Source organism: Thunnus maccoyii, chromosome 22 (genome assembly GCF_910596095.1).
Source record: "Thunnus maccoyii chromosome 22, fThuMac1.1, whole genome shotgun sequence".
NCBI classification, from domain to species: Eukaryota; Metazoa; Chordata; class Actinopteri; order Scombriformes; family Scombridae; genus Thunnus; species Thunnus maccoyii.
The window spans coordinates 15,285,230-15,303,795 of record NC_056554.1 but is presented as its reverse complement, the minus strand read 5'-3'; the positions used below and the strand labels follow the sequence as shown (position 1 = coordinate 15,303,795).

At 39.7% G+C, this 18,566-nt stretch overlaps 1 protein-coding gene across 1 annotated transcript; it reads right to left on the bottom strand.

Annotated features, from left to right (window-relative positions):
• Positions 1 to 234: 234 nt before the first annotated feature.
• mmp14a (matrix metallopeptidase 14a (membrane-inserted)) lies at positions 235 to 18,163 on the bottom strand. Its single transcript, XM_042402099.1, has 10 exons — positions 17,669 to 18,163; positions 8,794 to 8,942; positions 8,450 to 8,572; positions 7,418 to 7,725; positions 7,158 to 7,319; positions 6,162 to 6,295; positions 5,097 to 5,235; positions 4,762 to 4,912; positions 3,667 to 3,782; positions 235 to 3,219 (listed from the first exon to the last, which is right to left on the bottom strand). The coding sequence occupies exons 1-10, from the start codon at positions 17,750 to 17,752 to the stop codon at positions 2,900 to 2,902; spliced, it is 1,686 nt and encodes a 561-aa protein (XP_042258033.1). The 5' UTR covers positions 17,753 to 18,163; the 3' UTR covers positions 235 to 2,899.
• Between the last annotated feature and the right edge of the window lie 403 nt (positions 18,164 to 18,566).

Sequence of the window (18,566 nt, the reverse complement as noted above, 5' to 3'; positions counted from 1 at the left end):
TGGTGACACAACACACAAGAATAATAAACTCTTCATTTCCAAAAACACAGTGCAGCAGTGTTTCTATTGGCTGACCGAGCACATTCGCACGGTCAACGATGAACAAAGGTGAACTTTGACCTGTAAAACAACTGGAACTGGCTGAACATCACCCCGAAACAGGAAACGCAGTCCGTCGGGATTCAATAGAAGTGAATGAGAAACGGAGCCAATATTCATTAAATGGAAACATAATGTGACTCCCAGTTTTAGGGAAGAGTACCCTTTTAATACATACGATTATTACAGTATATACTTTATAGTTATAGCGTGAAGCATGTCAATCAAGACCATTAAACAGATGTTTGCATAAATCAAGGTTTAAATCTTTTAAATCTTGATTCTTTATCTCCAACCGTTTCAAGAACTCAAGCAAAACAAACTTGTTTTCAGCTCGACTACCAAACACTTTTGGGTTTATCGAAGGGTTTTGAAAGGATTCGGTCAGATCATTGATGGGATTTTGTTAACACATACTGTGAAAGAGCATTTACCTCTTTTCAAATCCTGACCACCTGTTTTTCAAAAGTACAGAAAGTAATTAGACAAATATGGATAAATTGATCAATAAAGTGGTAGAATTACATCTCACCCCAATATCTAGTAAATATTTGGTATCTAACATGAGTTCTTTTTTTAATTTGAGTCAAAATCAAACATTTCATCAGCTGAAAGTGCATTTAATATTGTGCTTTTCTGTGTGTAAGTGCGTTCCTGTTCAGACACTGACGAGGTTTTGAAAGCATTGAAAAAAAAATATATGACAGATTGTAGAAAATAGTTTAATTTTACTTTATCTAATGAAATACAAAAGTGAAAACAGGCAAGAAAAAAAAAATCTCATTCCATTTTATTGATATGATCATCATTATAAATATCATTACCATTATCATTGTTATTAACTAAATCAATTCACCTTCAATTTTGATTTGTGTATAAAACAAAACAAAACAAAAAAAACCAAACATTGAGCACCATCTGTGTCAAAGTTCATAAATAGCATTGCTTGTTATCCTGTGCCGACGTCTGGGTAAATTTCGGGTGTTTCAGAATATTAAAACTCCCTGAAATCACATTTACCCCCCTCATCTGATCTAATTCACCGCACGCTGAATGTAAACTGGGATTCAATTCCATCATTGTCACGTTATGCCTCTGTCCAGCAGGACTCCAAATGACAATGTACAAAAAGCAAAAAAAAAAAAAAAAAAAGTTATTATAACTTTACCAGGAGAACAATAATAACAATAACCATACTTATAATAATAATAACAATTTCCCATAAAAACGATAATAATTAAAGATTGCACCATATTGTTGGAAACTGTACCGCTTACTCACACATTTAGACGAGCCGCTCTGCTCGTTAATAGACAACAAATGTACTGGAATGTTTGTTATTTGTGAGATAAAACATCACATATTTTTTTTATTATCTTTCCCATCTGACTGCTTGCACTGAAAGAAGAGTTTTGGCTGCAAGTCTAAACGACTCAAGTTGTAGTTACATACTGTAGTTTTTGTACCAGAAGAGACTTTTCGACAGGGTGGGGGGGTGCAACCAGATGATTAAGAGGGGGGGGGGGGGGGTCGCCTCACAGCCCCAAGTTAAGTCTGACTTTTGTGGACATAATCTTGGTTTAAATGATACCTATCTCTGCATGTTGAAAAGTCTGCATCAATCAATACTAACACTGTGCATTACGGCTGTGCTGTTACACTCAGCTCCATAAAATCCATCCAACAATCAGGGAGGTAATTATTCCTAAAACTGAACACGGTCTCCATCTTTAGCAACTGACTGAGTACCTGTGAGAAAGGCAGGCGTTAGCAGAAGGGAGAGAAACCTCTTAATAGTATTAGGGCTGGGTATCATTTCTCCAAAACAATGCATATACTGCACCTTACTTTGAGAAATACAAAGCATGCTTTTCTACAACAAGAAATATGTTTATTTAACAAAAGAAGCCAAAGATCTCAAATCTTAAATGTTGTCTTAACACATGCAGCTGTACATAAGATTTACCAAAATAAAACAGTCGAAATCTGACCTGAAACTCAATGCCACTTTAGGTATTTAACGGTTTTCGTGCTCGTGATGTGGAGACATTTTAAACAATACCAGAGCTGTATGAACTTTGATACCCAGCCCTACTTAGTGGTAGAAAAAAAAATACAGGAGATATTGCAAAATGTTGCCAAAACAACAGATTTAAGAGCAAATGTAATGTCAAAATGATGAATTAAAGTTAAAAAAGTAAAACTCCCCGACAAAAATATCCCCAAAAGTTTGACAGCAAATGTATTTTAGAGTAAAAACTCTTTACAAATTTCTGAGTAAAACCCAAACTGAAAAGCACAGACTTGTGAAACGTGATGAAACTAATGAATCAGACAGCAGTTCAGCTGGAGTCGTCCAGTTAAAGGAGAAGAAGGAGGGATTTTTTTCTTTTTTTTGAGGGTTGTGAGAGAGGAGAGGCGGGAGGGAAGTCATTGATGAAGTCTTTTTTTTTTTTTTGTATATTTCCCCTTCTCTATGTGAGATTGTGGGTATGTTCTTAATCTCTGAACACAGAACAGTACATGTAAATAGTTAACATACAAATACACATTTTCCTGATTTCAGTTTCTAGGGCCTTTTTTTTGTTGAGAAAACTCTGTTGTGGCACATACAAACCACCCAAACCTTAACACATCGTCCCTTTTTTTAAAAAAAATCCCTAATCATCCATCTTGTCTCCAGTTGCTCTCTCCTCCTCTTTCATTTCTTTCCCCCTCTCAGTTTCCATCTTCATCCGGCCCTCTTTCTCCCTCTCTTTCTGTCCCTCTGTGGCAGTCTGTCAATCACCCGTCGCTCTGTCTACACCTTGTCCAGCAGGGATCTCTGGCAGTACAGGAGACGTCGAGGCGTGCCGTACTTCCTGAAGAACAAAAGAGCTCCCAGAGTGACCACCACCAGCACCAGTAGGAGGAGAGGGATCACCACGGCTATCGGCCCGGCCCCGCTCTGCGATTCGTCTACCTCAATGATGATCACCTCCTCGTCCCGACCCTTCTTGGGCTCCTCGCTTTCGCAGCCCATCCAGTCCCTGAGCACAGACTTGGGGTAGCCGGACTCCACCTTCATGTACTGGTTGTTGAACTTCCAGTACTTGTTGGCTTTGTAGAAATACGTGTAAGCTGTGGAAAATGGAGAGATGGAAAAAGCAGGAGTTAGTTTCATGAGTTTTTTCCAGTTTTGAGTGGAGAAAACACAGCAACACAACTGTTTTTTGGGCTCGAACTGCTCTAATATCTAAGCTTCACACTGTCATTTGTATTTGATTCAATCTAAATGATGAATTTCTGATTAAATCTAAAGTAAAGTATGTCCTTCTGCATGTCAACATCAGGTTGCATCTTAGTATGATGATCATTTCTGTCACTTCTGCCCCTAAACTTCGTCTAGTGACTTCTGCACATAGTCTCAGGATCATTTTTTACATATATACTGCGTTTCTAAGCACCATTTTCCTATAATCTAAGTGACTCTTCTTGGTTGTTTGACCAATCTCTGTCTTGCCCTCGCTCATTAAGAAGACTTTGGTGTTTTGTAAGTGAAAATGTGTGTTAAGAGTGTTAATTTACATCCGTCCTCGCTCATGATGGCAGCTTTCATGTTGTCTGGTGCTCCGCTCCACGTGCTGATAGGCTTTGGATAGCCTTTGTCCACAGTGCGAGTCTGCTCGTTGAAACGGTAGTACCTGCAAATGCCACAAAGAGGGAAATATTAAAGAAATACATCTTGAGGAAACAGCTTTGGGTGATTAATTTCTATGACTGCTGCTGGGGCGTCCTGGTGGGATACAAGACGTGACCGTTAGATGCTAAAATGTTCCTGTTTCGTGTTTGACCGGGGATATTTTGTTACATGTCATGCCTCCTTTCTTGTCTCGTGTTTCCTGTCAGCGTTTTTTAAAAAGCTAAAAAAAAAATGCTAAGAAATACTTAAAAAAATGAAAATCTATGCAGTTTTTGGGATATAATTACTTCTCCGGACACTTTGAAATTGAATTTAAGGGTAACTCTTTACTTAAAGTCCCTACATTTATAAGTAGTATATAAACAGTTAAAAGGTTTATAACACACAATAATGCAGATATGAGGATATAGGAAGTGTTGATTATTTAATAACAATTATAACTTCTCCTATAAAGACATATTTTATATTGTTACATCTGTGTTTTACTATATTTTCATTCATTATCTGTTGATACACCAGCTTCCACTTATGGCTGCCCACAGGAGAGTTATACATCAATAAACACTTCTATCTACATTTCACTACATTAAAGTGTTTTATAACCATTTATTATCTGTTTATATACTACTTATACGCTAAATAGGGGTTAAAGTGTTACCCATTTTAGAAAGGAGAGGATAGATGGGACCTGTGATTGTGAGTCAGAGAAATGAAATGTTGGAGGCCACGTTGACAGATAAGATGGTAGATGTATAACACGTTGCAACAGGTTACTGCATGTATACAAAGAGTATGAACCCTGTTTGTATAGGAAATGGAAAGACATTCATGCAACAGGAATGTTCCTGATAGCTCATAAGATGGCTGTAAAAATACCGCAAGTGTACGAGGACAATGAGGAAGAATTTGTTTTTCAATATGAGGACCATATGGGGAAAAATAAGAATAAAATATAAATCCTGACTAGAGGAAGGACTCACTTGGTGCCTCTGAAGAAGTACGTCTGTCCTGTTGGTGTGTAGAAGAGAGCAGCGTCTAACTTGTCTTTGGGTAGACCAGTACCCAGTTCTTTCAGGCTCTTGGGGGAATCCTTATCCATGCTAGACTCACTGAAAACCCAGTATCTGTCACCTGGAGATGGAAGAAAGAAAAAAAAAAAAACAGGAAGATGAAAAGAAAGGCAGATAGAAAACAGAAAGAAAGACCAGAGGAAAAAAAAGTCGTAACAGTTGACACATGAAATTCATCACTTGAGCAGCTGCGATGACGCCGCCATCCTAAATCTGGTTTCAATTTATTCTCACAGGGAACCTGCCTTTGAAGAAGATGAATTTCCCATCATCTCTCTCATAGGCGGCATTGATGTTTGCTGGCAAGCCTTTCCAGAAGTGACCAATGGCCATGGGATATCCTGGCAGCACTTTGTTGTTACGCACACGCCAAAACCATTTGTCCTACAAACACACACAAACACACAGATAGATGAAAACTACAGTAGAATATATTGCATGATGGGATTTTTGTTTTCTTTATTTGCCTGAAATAATGCATACTGGTGCTGAAACAATTCAATTCACAAAAAGTCTTTTATTAAGCGAAAATGCCAAACGTTCTCTGGTTTCAGCTTGTTAGTTGTAAGGTTGTAAAAGAGAAGAAATATAAAGACATTGCTTTCTGGCAGGATTTAGCCCAAGACTTGCAAAATTTATGGAGAAAGTGGTCAAGTTCACGCAGTTGTAGTTATTACCAAGACAGATCAATTTATAGCAGTTGAAATAGCACTATCAAGTTAGAGTAGGTAGGTAGAGTTTAAAGGAATAGTTTGACATTTTGGGATATACACTTGTTTGCTTTCTTGCCGAGAGTTAGATGGGAAGATTGATACCACCCTCATGTCTGTATGGTAAATATGAAACCAGAGCCAGGAGACGTTAGCTTAGATTAACAAAAAGGACTGAAAACAGGAGGAAAGAGCTAACATGCCACGTCCAAAGGTAACAAAATCTATCTTCCGGCACCTCTTAAGCTCACTAATTAACACACGATATCTCATTCCTTTAATCTGTACAAAAACCGAAGTGTAAAAATGAAAAGTTTCACGGGACCTTTGGACAGAGCCAAGCTAGTTTTCCCCTTGTTTCCAGTCTTTGTGCTAAGCTAAGCTAACTGGCTGCTGGCTGTAGCCTTATATTTAACGTACAAACATGAGAGTGGAATCAATCCTCTCATCTAACTCTCAGCAAGAAAGCAAATAAGCGTATTTTCCCCAAAAGGTCAATTAATTTAAAGAGCAACATAGGATGAACAAAAATGTCTTTGTGAGTCTCAATATTTTGGGTTTTGAGAACATTTGAGGGTCTAAGAAAAATGGTTTTTGTACCTTAAATACAAACTTCTCCCCTCTGAGGATAGCGATGGTGTCAAAGTGTCCCTCACAGATGTCTGGGCCGTGCTCTGGCCTGATGGACGGCTTTGTGGGTCGAGGGGGAGGAGGGGGAGCTCCGGACTTTGTTCCTGTGGGAAAGATTTTTGTGAGAGACAGAAATGGTTTATTTGGAGGAAGACCACCCAACATGTTTCAAATGATGCTTGTTTTATATTTTTACTCTGCTATATGCACATATAGATCTTTTATAGATGCATACTTTAGATGTTTTACGTTTTTGGATTGATGCTTAATGTCAGATTTTATGTCCTGGTCCTGAAGAAACAACAAAACTTTAACTTGAAACTATGTAGTGCTCTAGGTACTAGGTACTATAGGTATTATGTGTCTTTCTATCAGTACAACTAAACCGATATTGATAAAAGAAACAATGAATTGACCCTTAAACACCATCTGTCTTCTGATAAATTAAAACAAACTGACTATTTATGGTCGTCATACCCTTGCAATGAATTTGGACATTAAGTTTTCAAGGTTTTATCACATTGTTGGACTAACAGACTTCTTTAAAAGTAGGGAGACAACATATTTTTAAGGTTTCAACTGCATACATTACATACATACATATATATCTTTTTTATATATTAGATGTTCATATTCATGAAATATTTCATAGCACTAACAGTCTATAAGCTGCTACAACATTAAAATAAAGGCCTCCATAAGGAACAGTACTACTTTCGGTTCCCAAACTTGGGGTCGGGACCCTTCAAGGTGCTGCGAGATAACTCTAAGGGGTCATGAGATGATTAAAAGAATAATAAAGCATCAAAAATGCATGAAATTATGTTTATTATTTCAGAATATCCTCTGATCTTTGCATTTTTCCTTGTGACCTGCTGGATAGTTTTACCTCAAAAAATGATTGAAATAAAACAAACTGTCTGGTAGGTCAAAGGTCAAAATAGCTGCTCTAGGAGATCAACCCACCGTAGACGGCCTGGATGCCTTTGCGGTCGTCGTCGGGGAGCTGGAAGTTTTCAGTATCAAACCACTGGTAGAAGGGGGCCATGATGGCAGAGGGGTTGTTGGAGTGCTCCAGACCCAGAGCGTGACCCAGCTCATGGACGGCCACCAGGAAAACATCATTACCTTCAACGAGAGGAAGAGGAAATTTAGTTTTATCAGTTAAGATGATGGTAAACAAAACAAACTGGATCTGTTTTGCCCTCCACTCCTCTTTTTCTTACCTCCCTGGTCGACGGTCCCAGTGGTCCAGGGCTCGGCAAGGTCAAAGTGCGTGTCTCCTCCGATGCCGTGGCCGGGGAAGTAAGCGTGCGCCAGGAAGCCGCCCTCGCCGTCAAACGGTGTGCTGTCTCCGTGGAAACCCTCCGCGAAGGAAAGCATGATGTCTGCGAACTTGTCAACCTTGTCCCTGATGTGGCTGTAGGGGATCTCTCTGAAGGTGAGCGGGATCGCGCTCTCCCACACCTTGAAGGCCTTTCGGATGGCTTCGTATGTGGCGTGTTCGCCAACTTTTGGGGTGTAGTTCTGTATGCTGTGGTAGAGAACGCAGACACTGGGATTTAGGACACTAAAGGGACCAGTTCTGCAGTCTTACGTCTTGGATTCAGTGTTTTAAAAACAAGCATTAATATCTTGAAACAAGAATAAAGCAGATTACTCCCGTTTTATTAGGAAAATGTCACTTTAGTGTCACTTTTTGCAATTTCTTAGTAATATTCTTTGTATTTTTACCCTTTATTCAGTACCTGCCATTCATTTGTGGACCATTAATGCAATATTTAGTTGAGTTTGAATTTTGCCTGTCAGGTTAAATAATAATTAGTTGATTAGTTGATTGATCAATGCAGAGCGTTTGGTAATCGATTAATACTTTTTTAGAGCAAAAAAACCCCAACAAAAACAACAAAAATTCAGTGTTACTTGCTTTAGAAATGTAAATATTTTCAGTTTTCTTAGTGCTCTTTGATAGTGAATCTGGTATCTGTTAGTTTTGGACTGTTGGTCAGATCACACAAGCACTTAAATAAACTTCTGGGAAGTTATAAGGGACATTAATTCTCAATTTTCTGACATTTTACAGATAAAACAAGAAAGAAAATAATCAGCTGATTAATTTATAATGAAAATGATGAGTTTAAGCCCTAAAGTCCATACAAGTGTATCATCATATGCACACTAAAGTAGATTCACATGTGAAACTTTAGAAGTAAATCCAAACTATTGATCAGTGTTGGCGTGTGAGTGTATATTCTGACCTGAAGGTCACCTCAGACTTGTCCCACTTCAGACCCTGCACCGCGTATCTCTTCCTCCTCAGGTTGGTTTTCAGCTGTGGGCCGAACTTGTCTGGGACGCCACATCGTGCCCGGCCCATCGCCCTGGCAACAGCAACATAAAATTGTCAACAATGTAAAATATTCAACTGCTTTGAAGGGCACATTTTTTGTAAATAGGAACCACCTTGATTTCTTAGATTCTCTTATTCCTCTTGCAACCCAAATCATAAAAAAATTCAGATTTTTGTGACTTTTTTTCCAGTAACAATTTGAAACCAAACAGTTATGCGTCATAAAAACCATTAAAGTCAAACAGGACTCACTCTAACGTGTTGGAGTCTATGGAGCCGGTGACAGTCAAACCATAAAACCTCTGCATGGCTGCAATCGCCGTTGCAATGGACTTGGGTGAGCGAATAGCCTGGGCTCTGACATCACCTGGAGGCAGGTAGCCATACTGCTGCAGCCAAGCCTGCAAGAGAGGGAGAGATTAGGACAATGTTTGTCTGTTAGACTAAGCTAAACACAGATAACGTCATGAAGATGATCACATTTATACAGCTTGATACTGTTTCCTCTACCAGCAAACAGGTGGACTCTCTTGTGCAAAGGTCTGAAAGAGGTTTATTGGTGTAAGGTTTAATGTTTTACAGTCTGACTGCTCTCACAGAGGGAAACACTGCAGTGAGACCTTGTTTATCCTCCAGACCAACTGGTTGACCATAATGCATAATTAGCGAAAAAATCCGTCAAAGCAAATATATTCGATTGATTCTTAACAACTGTAGAAATCCTTATAAACATATTTACTGTACATCTTAATATGTTTAACTGCAGATTTAAAGAACAACTGTTAACACATTCATGTTTCATTATGTTCTCCAAAACAATCAATGAGTACTAGATGTAATAACACTGAATTTACTTCTGGCTTCATAAACAAACACTACACATGTATAAATATCATTATTCTCTTTTACAACTAAATGACAATATTCAATAGTGGGGAGGATTTGCAGCAACAGTTTAACAACCTAATGATATTTATTAACAGTAGTTTATTACCTGCACAACAAAGCTGAAGCTTAAAGTATCCAATATGTAGGATTTTATGTATTAATAGTTAACTTCTGAAACTGAATATCAAACACCTCTGCTTCCATAATTGGGTCACAAACTAGAAATAATTTGTCATCATTGGGTAGGTTATTAGTGGTTAACACACTGCTAAAATAGTTTTATTGGAACGTTTTTCCAATTTTTGCTACAGGACTTGACAGCACAAATTACTACATGCTGGCGACAGAAAATACTGGAAATCTACATTAACCTGCTTTAAGTGCAAGGTCTCGTCAATTAAAGAGGCTTTTAAATTAGACCAAGCATTTATTAGGGGTTTAATGACATATTACTGAAAACCATCCCTCTCTCTCTTTGAGTTTCTTGGTGAGTTATTCACTCACTCACTCCTTAGTCAGACATACCGGAGACAGAAGAAAGACCACAAGAAAACATCTTAGTCAACAAAATAAGTGTTCGGCCTCTTGTGTGAGCCTGTTGGTGTTTATCTACTTCCAGTGAACTTGCAGTGCTTGTTTGGACCTGTGTCTCTGAGCTCAGATGTATCACACAGATTGCACAGTGAGCAAGGGAGACAAAGAGTGTGTGTGTGACGGGGGTTTTTGTATAGTAAGCTGACTCGAGCAAGCAATAACAACAGTTTTAACCTACATATCCTCCTCCTTCAGCAGCCAACACACACTGAATTAACACAGCATGTTAAATTTATTGTCTTTTCTTCATGTGACTGTGACATTATCCTGTTTACAAACTCTTAAAAACTAACACCAAATCCTCAAATGCCCCCATGATTTATGTTGAACTCATTATGGGAAACTTTGTTGTGGGGTCATAAGAAGGGATGAGAGACGAACTGAAAGCCAAATTAAACACACAATCTGAAAACACTGATGTCATTTTATTCACGATGACCCAGAACTCTGTCTAGACTATCGCAGCCAAAGACAACTCGCGGTCACAACGCTGGAAAAAGCAACATTTTCGGCAACATTTAAGTTCCTCAAAGCTTGAGTTTCAGATCCTCCTGTCACTGTCTACGTCTGTCCTCCTCCCCCTCTCTGTCTGTCCTCATGTCAACCAAAACCGCCACTATTTATCTTAACACATGAAAGGCCAACCTATTCTTTCCACTGCCTACTGCTGGTGGTCTAAGACTGGACAGAGACGCTCTTAAAAGGACTAGTTAACCTTTTGGGAGAGAGAAGATCAATACCACTCTCATATCTGTTCTTTTTGTGATTAAACAAACAAGATGTATCATATCAATTAGTGAGATTTAGAGGTGCTGGTAGACAGATTGTGATACCTTTGAATAGAGCCAAGCTAGCTGTTTCCCCCTGTTTACAGCCTTTACGCTAAGCTAAGCTAACCAGCCGCTGGCTCTAGCTTCATATCCCTCCCTTCCTGTCTAACGCTTGTCAAAAATGATATATTCCTCAAACAGTCAAACAATCACTTCTCATGCACATTTCTAGGTCTATAATTTTACTCTGGGGCTTTACTGGAATATTTTGCATGATTTACAGTTCAAAACACTCCTTATTTATCTTAAACTGGCTCTTTATGCAGCTCCTCAGTTCAGGCTCTGTCTTGAACAGGCTGTTTTAGCTCCTGTCTCGTTAAGGCCCGTCTTATCTCATGTCTTTACTTGAAATGGAAACTTAAACTCAAATACATCCGTAGCTGAAATCTGCGACTGGACAACGTGACAACAACCCATGGAGCAACGTTAGCAACAAAGGCTACGTAACAGACGGCCGTTTGTGGGCGTGTGCGAACAATCTGATGTCATCACGAAGAGGAAGTAGAGGTAACATTGCAAATAGAGCGTTCAGAGGGGGCTGGAGCCTTCGTTTTGATTTTATAGGAGCATTGTTACATAACTTCACCTCACGTGTTTGAATGTTTAACATGAACATCTGACGTCATACCAGTATAAAAATAGCAGAAAATCACAAAAAGCATAATATGTCCCCTTTAAGAATCAAATATGTCCCCATTTTGGAGTTCAAGGCTTAAACGTGTCTTGAATTGTGTGTTTCCACTGAGAGTTAAAGCAAATCCTCATCTCCACCACAAATTAAGTCGGGGGAATTACACCGAATTCCTTCTTTGGCGTCACTTAAACCTCAGATATCTCTCTTGTTCCACCATTAGCGCTGTTTTTCTCTTCAAAACCTTTCTCCAACAAGTGAAGGGGAAAGCAGGGGAGGGATGGAAACGCAGCAACTGGGCAGGACTACCTGGCCATCCATATACTGCCCGGGCACACACAGCTACTGTTAGTCATGTGGTGGGGCAGCGAGGCCGGAGAACAAGGTTCACTTATGATGACCTGCAGAGAGAGGCAGCTTATCCCCCTTCTCTCTGCCTCTGCATATCCCCCTCATACTCACTCGCCATTTCCTAAAGATTTCTCTGGATTATTTAAGGGTCTAGTTAATTTAATTTATCCTCTGTCTTACTCTGTGTCAATCTGTCTCTAACACCAACCAAATTTACTCTCTCTGCCTGACTGCCTGACTGCTGCTAGTGTGTCCTGTGGCTCCAGTGTGGTGACGCGTCTGCTTCTATAAAAACACTCCCCCCCACACCGTCAAGACCTCCACTTCTCTCCCCTAATCCTAAACTACTCCTTCACTACACACACCACCACCTCCACCTCCGGTTCAGACGCCAGATATCCCAGCATGCACCCCTCCTCCCTGGAACTAGCAGCAGCCACCATCAAAGCTTCTATTTATTGAGACTTGTACATGGCTGGTATTGTTGGCGTTGGGGTGGCTAGGTAGCGCTCTCCCTCCACACGACCATGTGTGGTCACAGGGCTGGCTGCTGGTTTGGTAAATACACCCCTGGGTCTGTTCAGTGTGTGTGTGAGTGTGGACTGACGTGTGGTCCAAATGTATAATGCTCAGTGAAACACAACCACCGTGATGTAAATGTTGGAAGAGGTCATTTTGGTGACGCGGCGTGATGTATACATAGATCCTGTGACCCCACTGTGACCTTACTATTCTATATAGAGCTGAAACGATTCATTGAGCGATCAATTAGTCGACTGACGTAAAATAAATCACTTTTTAAGCACAAAAGGCAAACATTCAATGCTTCCAGCTTCTTAAATGTGAAATAATGTTGCTTTTCCATGTCTTAAAGTATAGTGAGCTGAATATTTTTGAGTTTTTGACACAATTACTTGGTAAAAGGTATTTGAATATGTCAATTTGGGCTAATTGTGAGAGGCATTTTTCACTATTTTGCGATGTTTAATAGACTAAATGATTGACTGATTAATTAGGAAACTCACCAGCAAGATTTTGAAAATAACAACCCTAAAGATTTGGATATTTATTGATAATCAAATGGATGAAATACACGTTCAATATCCAGAAACTGAGATACGTATGCTGCCTGCAGCGCTGCATCGCTGCATGTGGCTGCTTGCAATCATCTTCTTCCTAAGATCAGAACAGCAAAATAAAAATCTGAGGGACGACTAAACCCAGAAAACTTACTTTAACACGGCTGTATTAACCTGCGTGTGGCCTGAGCAATGTGTTAAGTTTTTCCATGTTAGAAGAATACTTGTGTGCTGTGTGGTAATTTGATTAGAGAAAAGAAAACTCTATATGTGTCTACACAGAGTGCCAGGTCTAATGAATTAGCTTTTACTAGTTCTGCTCCAATCAAGACCCTGTGAGGTCTTGTGAGTCTGTGTTTTTACCTAATATGCATCTGAAGAGCCTCTTCTACTTTTTTGTCAGTATTCGGGCAATATTTTTTGTGAAATGGGACTTTAATGGGTCTTTAAATATAAATTTTCTTTTGCCTTATTTCTGTGCAGACTCAGTACATGTGAAACTGACTGAGCACTTGACCTCTTCATTCTTCTCGGTACTTTGGATAATTTGGAAATCCGCGACAAATAAGCACAAAATGGAACTAATAAAGGTTTTAAAACAAGATTTTGACATAAGGACTCTTTTCAAGAGAAGGTGTCAAGATCAGATCATGCACCTCCTTCGGTTCCCTTATCATGTCAGCTGATCTTATTAGTGCATATTCCTGAATACCTGAAAGGGCCCCAGGGCAGACTTGTACTTTAAAAACACAAATTTGCTCAATCAAGCGAGTATCAGCAAGTGAAAAATGTGACCATGTTGCTGGTGAGCATGTATGTGATGTATCACAGGACATGTGGCTGCCACCTTGTCCCACACAGTTAGTCACATTCTCATGACACTGAAGGGTGATGTGTTTTCCGGATGCACTATAAAAAAAAAAAGCAAACCACAAGTTCCTACAAGAGTTATAAACAAACTGAAGAAAAATTCCCTTGAGCATTTATAGCTGTTGTGGTAAAAAACAAAAGGATGATGACATTTTTATAGGAAGTTGAACTGATGTTGCGTTACTCAATACAGCATGTGAGTGTCTGAGCATAAATCTCACCAGGAATGAAGAGAAAAGAAAAAAAAAGGACAGACAAAGAGGATTAAAGACAGCAGAAGATGATCTAAAGTGCAGAGTTACATTAGAGAGGGAGAGGTAAAGACATTAGAAAGACGAGTGGTAAAAGGAAAGTGGGGCGAGAGGGGTTAGAAGTATGGCTGAATTTAAATCCGAGGGACTGAGTCAGTTGTTCCTCTCGCTTGGTGCCAACGGAAAAAACAGAGAATTCTGCTCAAGAGTGGCTGAATCTCACATTGCCTTCATTTCTTAGCGTCTCTGACCCAGTTAGCACTCACACCGGAGCATTTACATATCTGCATGGTCAAATTATACTGACGCACTGCAACGGTATTTGGTAAATTGATATGAGAGTGATAAATACCTTTAGGATGGGTTATTGCACTATAGGAAACTGCTTTAATGACAAAAATTCCATACAAACAACCAGTAATGGAAGTATTTTTATCTAAGTACTGCACTTAAGTACAATGTTGAGTATTTCCTCTGCAGGATACTGCTGGTCTACTGACTTTCAGAGGGGAAATATGCATTTGCATTTACTGCAATACATTTCACAGCTATAGTTACTTTGCAGCTGAATATCTTATATACAAAATATATAAGGAGCTTATAAAATATGATGCGTCGTTATAGAATAAATTTCCTAAAAGTATGAGAGAAATTAGCTCCATCTTGACCAGCTACAGCATCAAAATGATGAGTATCACTTTCTCACAATGTATAATTTATAAAGTTTACAAGTTGTAATCAATAACTTTTACAATCATTCATTAATACTTTTATCAATACTATTAAAAGTTGTTAAAATCCTTTTGGCTGGTATATCCTGCTTTGTAAGGATCCGTTCTGCATTATGAGTATATTAATGTTTGATACTTAAGTACATTTTGCGGAAAATACTTCTGAATGCAGGACTTTTACCTGTAAAGGAGTATTTTTACATTCTTGCATCGCTACATTTACTTCAGTAAAGGATTTGATTACTTCTTTTTTTTCCTGTTGAAGTGTTTTTTTGGGGGAGTTTTTTGTTTATTATCTAATCGTGTAAGGATAGAGGGTGTCTCTGGTATGAAATGGAAACACTTCAGAAAAGTGCAACTACTTCAGGTTGTACTTATGTACATTTACTTTCCAGTGCCGCGTTTTAAATGGCTGGCTGACTTTTTAAAGTTAGATTTGGGATCAGCACTTTTGGCTTTCAACTTTTGCCAAATCCAACCAGCTGAGCTCCAACATAAAGAGCAGTAAGAATGCAAATCTTGATCAGCATAGTGGTGAAAATACATCAGTCTTAGGGCCAAGACTCGCGACTCCGCAGTCACTAACATCACGGTGGAAACTTTTTCTGTTTGATGTCCTCTATTTATACCAAGGTGGAGCATTTTCTGCCGGTGTGTCGAGCATAGATAAGCTCCCTTTCTCCCTTGAAGTCCATCAGTTTCTCATTAAGGCCGATCCAGTGGATTATTTTGACATTTCTTAAGTGACAGCCGCTGCCTGTAGGAGCAGCGTGCACCAGAGCTTGAGCAAGGCTTTTCTTTGATGCTACATCAACAAGTCAAGATAAAGAGAATTGAACCCAGATGTGTTTTGACCAGATCTGCCGGGATCACGAGACATGTGTCTCCAGATGGCAACAGGAAATCTCCGGCATTTTTTTCAGCCAGATATGGAGAGATCCTGTTTTAGACCCACTTGTTTTCATTGCTGTCCGCTTCCTCTGCTCACAAGGTCCAACTAAGCATTTTATTCAAGCAGAGAAAGGTTAGACAAGGCAAAACACAGTGAATGAAAACAGATGCTGGACGGCGCAAAGGGTACAGTACTTCACGAGAAGTGTTTTCATTTCAGAGAAAAAAGGGGAAGTCGTACTCCTCTATTGGTGGAGTTTCTCCGCTCACTCAGCATGGATTAAATGTGTTTAGCCTGTCAGAGTGAAGTCAGAGATGTTGGGCAACACTGATAAACCACAAAATTCCTCTAACTTCAGTCTCTGCTTTTTCTCGACCCTCCCAACCACCCTAAAAAGTGAGCTTCACCCATGATAATTTTACATTTACAGTCTATTACTTGTTATTTTGTCTTGTCTGTTACTCCTATTTCTCCAGTTTAGTCTACTTTCTCCACACACACGTCTATCTTTTGATAACAGGTTTTATATACAGCTCCCAGGTGATGTAATCCAGACCCCATAATTAAGGCTTATCCTCTTTCTGTATCTGACAACATCACACACTGAGGATAAAACTTTATATACATGACCTGCATCAGCGGATGAGACATCCACTCCTCATCTTGTGTGTCTTGCATTAAATGCTGCACACTAAAAACCGTCACACCGCTGTACTGATGTTGTCCAGCTGCTGTAAACAGTCATGTTTTCTCACTCTTATTTACAGACGTTCATCACTGTGTCGGTGTGTTACGCCACAGGGGGGGACGCTGCCTGCGGCCTCTTATAAACTGTCTGACTTCTCGGAGTTATCCATCATGTCTGGCTTGACTCACACGCCAGGCACTTGTGGTCAGTGACTAAGGTCCTCCTTCACTCCTTTATGTATCTTGGGCCCACTCGCAGCTACAGCTCAGACTCTTGTATATCTTTGGTAACATTTTGAACCACCTAAAGCGACTTTTTGCTCTGTGAATCAATTTCCTGTAACAGCTGGCTATTAGTGGAGCATCCTACATTTTACAGAGAAACACTTTATATCTTCACTTCCCGGCTATGACTGTATGTGACCTTATTTTTCCGTGCACTTATGACCACCGGCTGTTATTGATGTTATCAACAAGGTGGACTGGAATGTTGCCGGATGAAGCAAATCTAAAATGTGCAGACAGCAGAGGCGCCCAGGATGTACCCGATCATTTTCAGAGCTGTAAGAGCCCTGATGACAAAATATGTTGTTCAGGTGACGGCTAATCTGCAGTTTAGTGTCTCCACACCGTGCAGACGGACCGCCTCACGTCCAGCTTGTTGTGAGTGCTGGACAAGCCTTCTCGGCCTGCTGTCTGTGCAGCCTACACAGGCAGATGAAAACTATTAACCCCCCTCCCCCGCGCCCCCACAAGTACCACCACTGCCCACTTTTCCTCAGAACAAAGCAGCTCAGCTGAGGTTTCTAAACTGTGCACTGCCCCTGCATGGTTGAATCCCCCCACCCCTCTTCCTTCTCAAGCCACAAGAGTTTATGATTTTTTTCTTTTTTTTTTTCCTTCTGTGGATGAAGTTTTATCTGTTGTTACAGTGGACACGTTTTAACAGGGAAAAAAGAGAGGTTAGGAGTGTTTGAAAGAAGGGGAATAAACATGTAGGAAACAGAAGTAGCAGTTGCAAGATGACAAAAAACACTTTTTGAAGACACTGCAAGTATGAGTAAGTGGTGTTGTGACGCAATTATAACAAAATGAGATCACTATAGTTCATGTTTTCTACTGCAAATCACTTTAAATGTATGTTCTGGGATATATTTTAGAATAAGATGACAAAAACAACATTTGAAATGGAGAAAATGGAAAATAAACATCGTTGGCACACTATCACATGTATGGCACACTGAATTTACGCACAAAAATCCTGTATTTTATCAATAAGCGGATGTTTTCAAAGTGAAATAACCGTTTTTCCATCAGACTTACCTCTGCTTTCAGCACATTTGCAGTGACGGAGGTAAAACCAAAGCAGCAGAGCCCGCAGGCCACGGTGAGGAGCTGGAGGAGCATTTCTTGTATCTGCAAACTGCCTCCTCAGAGAAGTTCAGAAAACTATCTCTCTACACAAGTCCCGCCGTGTCGACAGCAGACGATGAAGGAAAAGAAAAAAAATCAAAGTACAATCGATCGATGCTACTCCGTTTTGTTTTTTTTGGTTAAAACGTGGCAGAAACGTTTTGTCGTATCCGCATGGGCACTTTTTTTAAGCGCACCGGGGCGGCTTTTCTGCGCAAAAGCGACTCTTCAAGAATCAGAGTCGAGCTGAAAACAACCAACAAAAAGCTAAAAGCATCGGGAGGCTGTGACAAATGCTCAGCTGTTGTTAACTAAAGCTTCATAGTTTGGCTTTCCTTTGGTAGGATTGTCTGCAGCGTGTGAGGACGTGGGCAGAGAGAGATGGATTTTCCTTTGGGTCCTCCTCCAGATGTGCAGGCGTATTTTTTTTTTTTTTTTTTTTTTTTTTTAACATGGCTGCTTGACGACAGCTGACCAGGTTTATCAGATAAATGATACAGAGACACAGATATGACAGTTTGAAAGGATTCAGTAACATTCCTGGCAAACTGAAAAGATCTCTGTGGACTTTGTTTATGTGATTTACAGAAATTGACATTGCTGCACTTATTTTGACTCTATTTTAGGTTGAAAGACACATTTTCCACATTCAGAGAGGAAAAAGCTGTCAGATCATTCAAATAAAGTAAAAACATCCCGTCCTGCATCCTAACTTCACCACTCTAGTTAAGTAAAAGCCATAGCATTTGTTACTCCACTATATGTAGCCTACTGGTTATAGTTACTTTTTGGATTTCATCAAAAAAAC